At 34.1% G+C, this 13,039-nt stretch overlaps 1 protein-coding gene across 3 annotated transcripts in view; it reads right to left on the bottom strand.

The window, feature by feature from the left end:
* The window catches only part of LOC106478156, a 101,440-nt gene that overhangs the window by 46,787 nt on the left and 41,614 nt on the right, over positions 1-13,039 (bottom strand). The window contains exon 1 of one of the 3 annotated variants that reach the window (XM_022381716.1): positions 10,772-10,943. The exons of the other annotated variants lie outside the window; for them this stretch is intronic. Coding sequence (XP_022237424.1) covers positions 10,772-10,846 — 75 coding nt within the window. The 5' untranslated portion in view covers positions 10,847-10,943. Of the gene's footprint in view, positions 1-10,771; positions 10,944-13,039 lie in introns of those variants that run through there. 3 annotated transcript variants of the gene reach the window in all.

Raw genomic sequence — 13,039 nt, 5'->3', positions numbered from 1 at the left:
CTTTTTGCAATTCTTGAACCTTTGTCCCCCAATGGCACAGCGGTATGTCTGCGGACTTACAACGCTAGAAACAGGGTTTCGATACCCGTGGTGGGCAGAGCACAGATAGCCCATTGTGTATCTTTATGCTTAACTAGAAACAAACGTGATCTTTTATATCCCAACGTGTGACAAGATCGAGCCTCTCACTCCTACAATATATTTTTTCTCCTACATAACTTTCTATGATTTGAGATACCTCCTACTTCTCCGGTATTTCTATTTTAAGGCTGTTGCGTGGGAAGATTAATCCTTTCTTGGTGCACCACTTGTGGATATTTAGTAATGAAAATTTGACCTAATTTGGCTTTTACAGTTTCCGCTTTCTCATGATCCCTATATAATAATGAATAACGCATGTATACACAGGCCGCAGAGAGACAAAAAAAGGCCTAACAACTACAGTATATCAACTGAATATCCGAACTGTATTGTGGAATGTGTACTGATGATCAACTACAGTATATCAACTGAATCTCCGAACTGTACCATGGAATGTGTACTAATGATCAACTACAGTATATCAACGGAATATCCGAACTGTACTGTGGAATGTGTACTAATGATCTCCTATACAGGCTCTATCAAATTTGTAATATTACAAGCGAGTATGTTTTATTAATATAAGTTGTTTGTTTTGATTTATGTTTTAGTACAAAGCTACACAATGGGCCATTTGCGCTCTGTCGACCGCGTGGAATAGAATCCCATATTCTAGCATTCTAAGTCCGTAAACTTACAGAGGACTAGGAGTAGAAAATATGATCAACCTGGGAAATTAAGTCTTTGTCCGAATGAAACTTAAAGATATGTACAGAGACGCTCATAAGGGTGTAACAAGGGAAAAGCGCAACAAAAACTTTTCAAGCAGTTATAGAGGGAGAATTCTTACAGTACGCAAGCTCACAAAATATCATGCCAGGTTTTTAGTATCTAAAGAACAATGCAAATTCAGCGTTGATAGCAGTGGTAGAGTTTACTTTCCACGTAAAATAATTCCATGTGCAAGAATTCTCATGCTGAAACCTTGTGGGCATTGAAAGTTGTTCAGATAAACTATAAATTTTTGGTCTTGTAATAGGATTGGCAATAGTTTCATGGATATGATTAGTGAATCAAGTATTTCAGAATAATTTTATACGGATCTCAGTATAGCCTCACATCTCATGATGTTGATCATGATATAAATCCAAACAGACCATTTTATTACCTTGTCATTAGTGAAACTACTAAAATACATTTAAACAAGCATTACAATGAAGTAGTTCTTTGTTAGGCAGAAGCAAAGAAAATAGTTAAAAGTTATCACCTCATCACTTAAGGGTGATAATATGTAGCTAGGTCTTCTTGTTTTTATCCATAGCTGGTCTACATTTTGACTCATCACTCCATACAAAATAATAATAAAGCTATTCTGCAAAACAAAGCAACAAGATTATTTCCAATTCAAATATGCACTTTCAGCTTCAAACTTAAAAATTAGCTAAAGTTGTGTTTCGAGTTGTCTCTTCCTCATCAGGAATATTTAACTAAATGTGCAAACCATCCTGGATCTACAGTCTTTTTTATACCTACATCTTGATCAATGTATATCTCTATCTTTGTTTCAGTATATGAACATCTACTTGAACAATATTGTGACCTAAAGGAGTACTTCTACACCGTCTTACTGAAGATGTCCTGGAAATGCTCGAAACAGAAGAATTTCAGATTGACTGAAAAACATAACCTTGGAAGCAAACTTACCAAATTCCTTGTATTCATCTGGTCCGTCAATGAAATATTAGAAACAAATTTATTTTGAATAACCTGAAAACTTCTAATGCTATAAATCAAAATTATTCGTGTGTAAGTATACGTGTAGTGACTGTAAGGTCACGTACAACAGCAAAACGAAACGCCACTCAAAAACTAGAGTCTGTGAACATTTAGGAATATCTAACAGAACCAGCCATCCACTTCTTAAACCCCGCCACTCACCCATTCGTTCACATTCTGAAACCACGGGCCACAATATTTCATTTAACGATTTCTCTATCATCACCACAGGATTTTCAGACCTTGACCTCTACATTAAAGAAAGTCTACTCATAGCTAAAAGTCGCCCGACACTTAATGACTCACAGAGCTCTTTAGATCTAAATTTGTTCTAAATTTTCACACTTAACTCAGCTGTTGTGTAATATATATAAACATAGTTTCATTCGTCAATTTACCGCTTTTCTTAATAACTAAGTAAACTAATGATTATGTTGTTATATTATAATTTTTAATAGTAATCATCTTTGTAACACAATTGTCAGATTTCGCTGAAGATGGAATAAGTTATTCCGAAACGTTCGAATCTTGTAAATAAAATGTTTTATGTCTTATCAACCGTCTTCATCTTCATTATTAAACTTAACTTTTTTTAAGGTTCAAGTCTATCTACGTTATATTATACACTCAATGTTTTAAAAATCCCTCCTCTCACCAAGAACCTCTGTATAATTATGGTAAAACATGCGAAAATAAAACTAATAGTAATTTATTTAGATATTTATATTCTCCTTTTCTTTCCATCTATTCCTTTTTTAAAATATTTCCCAAAAATAAATAACTACGGAGTGGGTACTAGTGGGTTTTTGAAATTTGATTATTTAAGAAGAATATTCATTTCGTATGTGTGCTCTTTTTACTCCACTGTTTCCTCTAAAATATTGGAGAGACTTACACTGTAAAATCTCTTTTCTCAACAACTGCAGTCTTTTCACCCATTGTATACGACGATTTATGGAAATGCATTGTCATCTTATCTAAAACACATCTTTCGATGTAACAAAGTACCTGGTGCTGTTGGAATGAAACGGACTCCATAATCATTTGACGGTAAAATAAGAGAATGCAGAAACAAAAATGGAACAAAAATGTGAGTTGATCATTATTAGAACAGTATTATGGAGCTTATAAAAAATGAAAGAAAGAATTATCGTTCCATTGGATTACCTTTTTTGTTTTGTTTTTCATATTAGGGCAGACAGTAAAGAGGTTTTAATATAAATTAAAATGTTGTTACACAGGAAAAAGAAAGAGCAATTTATATATAAAAAAGAATTGTAGCTCTGGGAGTAGGGAATAAGCACTCCGAGGCTCTATGATAGCAAAGCATAAACTTTCCTGAAGCCAAAGATGTATATAAACTGTTTTCAATAAGCTCATGCCAATACAAACTCTTACTGAACAGTGTCATGCTACACAGACATCGACTGATGTGCAGAAGGACAAGATAAAACTTGAAAAAAAAAAGGAAAGAAAATATAACTTTAATTGAGAAAGTACAAGTGGCAAAAATCATGTTTAAGTGAAATCAACTAAAAACTATGTGGAGTCATTCAAGGGGAAAAAATTACGATGGTAGGTGTGGAGTAAGCAATGCATGATAATGGCGAAACTAGCTTAGTTGAGTTGTTGAAAGATGAAGAGGCTTCTCATGGAAGAGATATTTAGGTTATCGGGTTAACTTGTATTTTCACGTTCATTCCATATGCGTTTTGAATATAAATACAACATATACATGTTGTATTTCTGATCTTAAACAAAAAAATAAGTGCGTGTGTTTGTTGTTAAACATAAAGCTACACAATGAGCTATCTATGCTGTGCCCACCACGAGTATCGAAACCCAGATTTTTGTATTATAAGCCTTCAGAGTTACCGCTGAGCCATTGAGTGGCTAAGCTGTTAAGAAAAGTGGGCCCTCATATGTGTGTGTGTGTGTGTGTATCATTTATTCAACGTGCTCGAACTACAGTGCTGAATTGCATTTAGAATAAGAATTACATTCTTAAGTGTTGAAGTTAAAAGATCCCAAATAAGCCATTTTGTATTTTAACGGAAATAAAACAAAATGTGAAAAATAACTGAAAGTGCATCGTTTTGTAAGGAATAGGAATAACCGAAAATGTTAAAAGTAAAAAAGAAAATCTCATTCTACAAAAAGTGACTGGATCATTGCCTACTTCTTTGACACTTCTGATTTGAAAACCTTCTTCTTGTAAAATACCAGTTTCAATTTTTAAATCATTAAAAACGCGTATCAACTCTTTTCATTCTTTCTGTATACAGTGTTCTAGAAGCCTGTATTTAGAAAACATCTCTTCAGTAAAGGTTTGTTTTATAAGTTCTACAACTGTTTTCAGCCATTTTTAAGGATTATAAGTTTTTCGAAGAGGACCCCAGAAAACTGCGTGGGATGGGTACTTGTAATGGTAGATAATAGCTTTAAAAAACACATTAAACTAATAAAAAATATGGTTTGTTTGTAGTTAAGCACAAAGCTACACAAAGGGCTATCTGTGCTCTGCCCACCACGAGTATCGAAACCCCGATTCTAGCGTTGTACGTCCGCAGACATACCGCTGTGCCACTGGGGGCTAAAAAAATATGCTAAAGAATGAGTTCCTTGTAGCGTGACCTAGTGGTTAGCAAGCCGGACTATTTACCGAAAGATTCAAGGTTAGGGCCCGCATAATGTCACTTTCAGATATGGGAGCGTTACGTACATGAAAGACAATACCGCTATTCGGTTAAGTGTAGCCGTACAGGCGACTATTGCTACCGATTGGTTGTTCTTTCTCTAACCGGCAGTTCTTGATCAGAGACAGCTAAGCCGGAATCTCGGGGTCTTTGAACTAGTTCTTTAATCTATGTGTCGCATAATGTGCCTTTCAAATTGGAAATAGCAAATTCTTGTGGAGTGATACACAGGGGCATTCTTTGAAACCTATGGACTTAAAACATAGAACAAACAATACGAAAAGTGTACTCTCGCAAATTACGATTATTATTTGTATCAGGACAAGATTGTTTGTTTAGCGCAAACTGGCACACTGGGCTATCTGTATTCTGTTCACAGAGGGGGAATCGAAATCCGAATTTCAGCGTTGTAAGTCCGTAAGCTTACCTCTGACCCACCAGGTTACTCATAAAAAGAAAAAAAAACTATTACACACTGCGTGCATTTCATATTTTTCATTTTTTATTAACAATTAGGCTCCTCGTTTGGTGTATCTGTGAACAAGATTTTCAATTCAAGAATTTTTCTTCTGTCTTTCTTTCTGTTTTGTTATTTTTCGTCTAATCCTCTTACTGCGAGACCGCGCAAGATATTACTTCCTGAACTTAAACCCGAAGTTTGCTGCTTACTGGCATCAGCGCACACTATTACTCCCTAAGAATAATTGATTGAGGAATGTATTGATACATAAAACCCATAATAGACCTCAGTAAAAACAATGTTTATTGTTGAAACTTTCAATTTGTTTTCTGTAACATTTTTATGCCAAAACAGACAAAAAAAAAACAACAACTTTAATTTGCTTAATACCTTAGTTTCAAAGCAGACAGACACTGTCAGAAATGTTCATGTTTTCTAGATACATGTTCAAGTAAAAACTCTAAAGAAATATATTCCATACAGTCAAGGTACAAATAAAGCTCAGGTATAGAGGGATTCTGTTTACGGTAGTTGTTCATCTCAGACTTGTGATCGTAAATATATATATATATATATATATAAGCCAAGATAGGTTAGTGTTTACGAAACTGATTTAGTAAACCGAAATAAACAATATGTTAACCTGCGAAACCATGTTCTGTAGGGTAGATGTTACTACATTAGATTCAACAAATCAATAACCCAAATAATAACGGTTCCCTCCCCCTCTCCGATCTATATCGGATAAGATGTTGTTTGCACACACTATATATATAGATAGGGCAGTCTACTGAAAGGGAGCATGCACCTGGATAACATTAATGTACCAGCACGACCCACTTAAACTTGTTCGAACGCTTATTCCAGCCTTATACTCCTACAGGCAAGTGGCGAGATACACAAGTTTTTATTCCCGCCTAACATACTATCGGGAAGTACTTGTATTTATAACTTATCTATTATGTTTATCATTCTGTACCTCTATCTGTAAAGATATTGTAGTTAGGAACAATTTCATCGATTTTCGTGTATTGTTTGTTTGTTTGAAGCTAGGCACAACGCTACATAATGAGCTATCTGTGCTCTGCTCACCACGGGTATCGAAACCCGGTTTCTAGCGTTGTAAGTCCGCAGACATGCCCCTGTGCCACTGGGAGCACGTGTATTGTACTGATAAGTCTTTGTAATTGAATATTATTTGACTTTATTATTTATTACATTACAACTTCTGTTTAAATATGAGCTTATCAAGCTATTAAAACAATTAAAAATGAGTGGAATATTGCATTCTACGACATAATCTTAAGGTTCCTCTTCTGCATTTTTTTTATTGTAATTGATTCATAAGATTGTGGCCATAATTTCAGCAACCCTCTTCAGGTGTTTCTGTCCACGGATTAGCTGACTGTAAATAAATATTTGACTCTAACTAAAGTCTTACTACTGTCTTCCCCTTTTTTTTTTTCTTAATTACAGAAGCACCAGTTCGAGAAGATAAGGTGTTCAATAATTAAGGTTAGTTTGAAAAATTATGAATTTGGTATTTTCAACCTTAAGCGAAACATGAGCTAAACGATCCTCAAACAAAGCCACTTCTAATTTCGAACTACTGAAGTCAGCACTACCCGTCGTATAATATGTGACTACTCTTCACGGGGTTCACATTCATAGTTATAATACAGCTGAAAGTGTGAATCGTGTTCAACGGCATATTGTACTGGAACTTAAAAAAGTCAATGTGTATTATCGTACTGGAACTTTAAAAAAAAGTCACTGTGTATTATCGTACTGGAACTTAAAAAAGTCACCGTGTATTACACTTGACGTAAAGTATTTTGATTTGCCAATAGGAAAAGTAGAAATATATGCTTAATATATTTATATATTAATTTTTTTATTATTACAGAAATACCTTAAAATTTTGCGTTTCAAATGGAAATACGGATGCACGATATTTTTTTTCACCAGGATTCGTTTACGTAACTTGTTGATATTGTTGCCTGGTTAGGTTTATGATGAAACCTTATCTACATTTATTACAAAATAGTCATGTCGAAATTAAGAAAGAGAAATTTTAGCGTCTCGAACTTTTAAACAAGCTTAGTTCAAAAACAATTTTAATGTCCCACAGGAAAACATGCATTGCCATATCTAATAATTTCTGAAACATTTACGATCTAAAAATGGAAGTAGAGACAGTGACAATAATATTAATATTCTTTGTGAAATTTGAATCAAAATATACTGAAAACCAAACGTTTTAAAATGTCTTCATTCTAAATTTAGTCTGATATTTATTTGTTTTTATATGCGTAAAATTGATGCTATTAACACTTATCCTAATTCTGATTTGTAAATAACTTCAAATAAAGTTGATAATAATTATAACGTACTTACTTAAACTAGTTCACACCATAACAGTGTTCATAAATTAGATGTTATAAATAGCGTCTAGACCACCACTATGTCTGTCGTATCCCAATCGGCCTGGTAAGCCCTATTATTAGGCGAAAGGCCCCGTCGGCACTGGATATGGCAGATGTAGTGTGGTTGAAATATTACACATTCTTCTTTGCTTACACTCAAAGGCTCTTAGAATCTATAATGTTAACCCACATTAAAATCTAAATTGTTAAAAGGTAACAGAAATGTTTGAGAACCAAAAGTATGGGGGTAGGAGTATCTCTGTTTATGGAAACAAGTCGTACATTAACGACTACATTTGACCACTTTGATTAAATAAAATAAATGCTATAATACTACTAACATAAATAATAAGTATAAGACTGGTCAACCGTAAGTGTGCTGCATGCACTTCACATTTAAGATAAGAGTTCTTAGATGTATTTCCAACTCATGCTATATATATATACATATGACGACTTTAATGTTACTTCGTATATAAAACATTGTTTATTACCAATTGAACAACTATCCATTCAGATTTATAAGTAACGTAAAACAAGCTTGTGTACTTAAATAGAAGCCCCCAGTGGCACAGCAGTATGTCTGCGGACTTACAACGCTAGAAACCAGGTTTCGATACTCGTGGTGGGCAGAGCACAGATTGTGTAGCTTTGTGCATAAATTCAAACAAACAAACTAACTAAAATAGAAAAGAAAATAAGGAATACAAAAAAAAAAGAATTAGTGTGTAATCTTCCATGTGCAGGAGGAACAAAGGAATACGTAAGGTGTACAACACAGAAAATGTTTCTACAAGTGTACTCCAAATCATCTAGCTTATATTTTTTAGGGAACTCCCAGTCTATCAGCTAATGATATATATGATTTTAAGCATACCTTTGACGAATACTTTAGGTCTAACATCTAATAATATAATTCCAAAAATAGTAACTCATAATATCATAACAGTTAGAGCTGTGTTTTAAAAATATGACTCTTTCAGTCCTTATAGAAATTAATATAGAAAAAAAAATCAATACATAAACACTGCCGCCGAAAAACAAATCTATATGCCAAACATGTTATTTTACCTTAAATGTTTAGAAATACAAATCTGAGGTAAAAAAACAACAACTCTCCAATCTATCTTGTTATTTACCAAATAAAACAGACCATTTCAACGCAACTACACCACACAATTGTATGAATGAAAGAGAGCAGCAGCTGATCATGCTATGAAATACAAATTAATCAAAAACTTCACCAAGACACGGAATAATGTAAAAACAACAACATCAACTCTCTATGTTACAGAAACTTAAAATTGACAAGCATTACAGCTCTTACAAGAAGGAACCAATATGCGGTGCATCATCTAACAAAACAGCTTTAGGTTTAACTAATGCCCCCCCAGTGGCACAGCGGTATGTCTGCGGACTTACAACGCTAGAAATCGGGTTTCGATACCCGTGGTGGGCAGAGCACAGATAACCCATCGTGTAGCTTTGTGCTTAACTTCAAACGAAACGAAAGTTTAACTAATATAAAAAATGTTTAAATATAATTTTCTTTTTGCTCAATTATACTATGGAGAAAAAGATCAGTTGAAAGACAGAAATTGGATATGTTACTGAAACGTCAATCAAATAATATATCAGGAAGAAAATATTATATCTTTAAATATGGATTAGCAACTCACTTTTGTTTTCGGACAGCAGAAGTTACGGTAACCCTTACCAGAGAAAAATTAACATCTGGCTTTATAATTAAATGTAAGTAATGTACAAAATTTGATATGAAATGCGCCACGGCTGGAATTATGTCATAACTCTTTCTGAAAAGGATATTCGTATTAGTGAAATTGTGTTAAACAAGGTAGAGCCAAAGGATCCAACATGTTGATGAAGGGCGTCGTCAATGTTCTCCATGAAGTCGAAAACCCTCAAAATCACCCATAGTAGAATGTTGAAGACATTCATCAGAACAATGAAGGCTATAGTAACGAAAGAGAACCTTCCAATCCCTCTTCCCTCTCAAAAAAATAATCATTATGATGAAGCTGGAAATATTTTATGGCACCTCAAGTACAACGATAAACAAGAATTTGAAGCTAATAAATGCTTACATGCAACACTTCGAAAATAACTACTGTTTTCATAAGAAAGATGGCTGAAAAAAACTGGAATCACAGCAATCTCATTCGACTACATACCCGTCAAGTCCCTTGAATACAACTCCAACGTATTTTTATGCCTTAAGTCTAGTTAAACTTGGTCGTGGAAACTTAGGTCCATATATAGTGAGGAATTTGATACTTTGACAACTTGTGTGGTCAAAGATTGGTCTCATCATTCTTCAAATAAGTTTGTTACAATAGAAACTGCAGTAGTGGGCAACAGTGCGTCATCAGGCGGCACACGATCGCGATGAAGAAAGCAGTTCCAGGAGTAGCACAGAATCCGAAACTTAATAAACCCTCATTGAATCTATACACAACTGCGTTTAAATTAAGTAAGATATGAAGTCGACAACACTCAGTGTCATGCACGTTCTTTACTCCTTACTACTTTCAACCTGCAAATGTCACAACCAAAAACAAAAGTAATATTACTCAACCCAGAAAGTAGAAAAAGTTGTTTTATAATTTCATCATATAATATAATACAACACTTGGTAACATACTAGTTGCAAAAACAATAGATAAATAAACAAAATAAGATCAAAATCAACCGTTGCTAATACTGGATAAGTCTGCACACCACTTCAGCGTATGTGGTGGTTCTAAAAACAAAATACAAAAAAAACTAATGGTCAAGAACGGGTTACATTAATTAATTATCTGAATGTGTCTATTGATTTGAAATAAAAACTATTTCATGTGTTTTTGAATAATGTTTCTAGACAGCTACTTCCAGTGAACGTCCAATGATTAATCAATATATTAGAAACTAAATCTTATAAATTGTTCCACTAAAAAAAATACTACAGTCCATTTTGAAATATTCCACAATCCGACAAAACTTTTGTTTTTAAAATACCAATCTAACTTTGAAATTAGGACGCATTACTATATAGTATTAATGTTTTAAAGACCAATATATTTATTGACAATGTCTGCTCAAAACTAATGTCACTAGTAGTAATATACAGCAAATATCTTTACAAAACTAGACAGAGATATTTAATGATATGCTATTTTACAAAGGACTGCTAGAACTCGGTGAACTGCTGTCAGTACTAGTAGTGACTACAGGCAGTCTTCCGTTAGGGCAACGTCCGCTAAGTGGTTTTAAAACCTGTCGCTATGAGTATACATACATGCACTTAAACGTGCAGTACCGCTTGTTCTTACCTTAAACCACGACGGGGTGAAATCGAAAGGAGAATAGCTGTGAAAGAACACTTTGTCCATGCCGCTGGTGTGCATCGCTTTAAGGAGTCACCATGGAAACTTAGAAACCGCACTGTTCAGAAAGAACACTCGCAGACTCTCAGTTTCACTTCTAATTTGTATATATGAAATACTGAGTGAAAATCTGCGCAGGAAACGACAGCAATGTAAATCGTGTCATCCGAGTACAACTGCACGTGCTGCGTTGTACAGTGAACGAGCAAACTGAGCTCTTCCTTTCCACAACTGGCGCTACAAGCTCCGAAAATGGGTCAGGTAAAAGGCCTCTCTCTCTACTTTCCCCATTAACGGGCGTCATAACACATGTCCTCAGGCTGATCGCACAACTAAGCCTAGTAACGTAGCTAACTTCCTAGCTAAATGTACATGATTCTTCCACATAAGTGAAATGTACTTCACAAGTTCATGTCAAAAAGGTTTATATATATATATATATATTCAGTACGAGTTGTTCTGTTAACAGTTTAAATAAGAAAATGATGACATATTTTTAAATCCAGTTTCGTCATATGTAATTTGAAAATATCGAATAATACATTTACAAAAGTATTATTGAGTATAAATGACAGAAAGAATGGTTTATCTCATTGTAGTTTCCATCTTATATGTAATGAAGCTTTTTTTTAAAGAAGAAATATTGTATCCACGAGGGTTCATAGAGGTTAACGGAACACTTTTTGTATGACCCTATGCGCGTGCGCTCGTAGCGTTTTCGGCATTAGTCTGTGAGTCAGTGCTTTTTTTCGGGAACATGAGTTACAGTAACATTGTGTTTGAAGTAAATTTCTTAAAAATAGTATGTCGATTAGTTAAAGTACTGTTTTAAATAGTTTAATTGATAAAATATGTCGAAAATTTTGTATGAAGAAGTATAATGAGAGAAAATTTAATATCAAGAAAGTTTAATTAACATATTTGAATAAAGCGAAATGTTGTTTTTCTGTTTATTTATCTCTAATAACACTTTAATATTTCAAACACAAAGTCGGAGACGGTCTAATATAGAGTTATTTGAAACTTTCATCCACTTATCTGTAATTGATCCCTGTTAATCTTTTAGTAACTTTGTCGTGATTAATTAACTAAGATGCAGGGGAAATAAATTTGTTTGTTGAATTTCGTGCAAAGCCACTTGAGGGCTATCTGTGCTAGCCGTCCCTAATTTGAAGCGGTAGACTAGAGGGAAGTCAACTACTCAATACCAAACACAGCTAACTCTTGGGCTACGAGTTACCGAAAAATAATGTGATTGAACGTCATTATAACGTCCCCACGGCTGAAAGAACGAACATATTCGGTGATGAGTTTCGATCCCTTGACCTCCAGATTGCAAGCCGAGCGCCCGAACCACCAGGCCAAGCCATAACTTATGCTAAATAGAAAAGATATGCAATATGCTGTAGACAAACTAAAGGCAATAAATAAACATTGAATTATCTTCCTGTGAGTTAAGTTGAAAACCATAAAAAACTAAATATATATTATCTTAACACTACGGTGTTAACATGCGATCTGCTTTTTCTCTGTCTTAAATCTATTCAACTGAAACATGTTGCGTGTCAAGTACGATGTACTTCTCCTGACTATAATATACTTTTCAACGTTTTATAGACTTGGTAAAATTGAAAGAGAGAAAAATACACTCTTCACCAATATTATAACATATCTTAAAATATTTGCTGTAAATAAAATAAAATAAAATAAAAACACTACAACTTTATAATTCCCCAGAAAAATCTTCACGATACAACAGCAAAGAAAAGAGTATGTGTTTTTCCACACTCTTAAACAACAGAGGGTTCTTTATAGCGCCATAACAGTATTCGGCTTCCTATTAAATAAATAATACTAGGCAGCAACACTGAAAGTCGTGTTTCCTTTAAAAGAGACTTTGTCTGAAGGTGTGGGTTTATGTTTTCCTGCTACACCACACATGAATAACATTATACACACAAAGAATTAATTTCGTAGACACTAGCAAGAGCAAGTTTTACTACACAGTTTTACTTTGTTAAATGTAAAACATTACTCTTTTGTCCTGCAAATCAATAACAATTGATCTCCATAGGTTTAGCCACTAACTATTTCTCTGTTCATGCAGTTTCTCACCTCTACTCAAGCACACCGCTCCTTCTGTTCACGTTTACTTTTAGGACGGTCAAATTTCAAATTTCATCCATCTTATATATATATATATATATATATACA

Source organism: Limulus polyphemus, unplaced genomic scaffold (genome assembly GCF_000517525.1).
Source record: "Limulus polyphemus unplaced genomic scaffold, Limulus_polyphemus-2.1.2 Scaffold9, whole genome shotgun sequence".
Lineage (NCBI taxonomy): Eukaryota > Metazoa > Arthropoda > Merostomata > Xiphosura > Limulidae > Limulus > Limulus polyphemus.
Note: the sequence above shows the minus strand (reverse complement) of the source record. Positions and strands in the feature narration are given on the sequence as shown.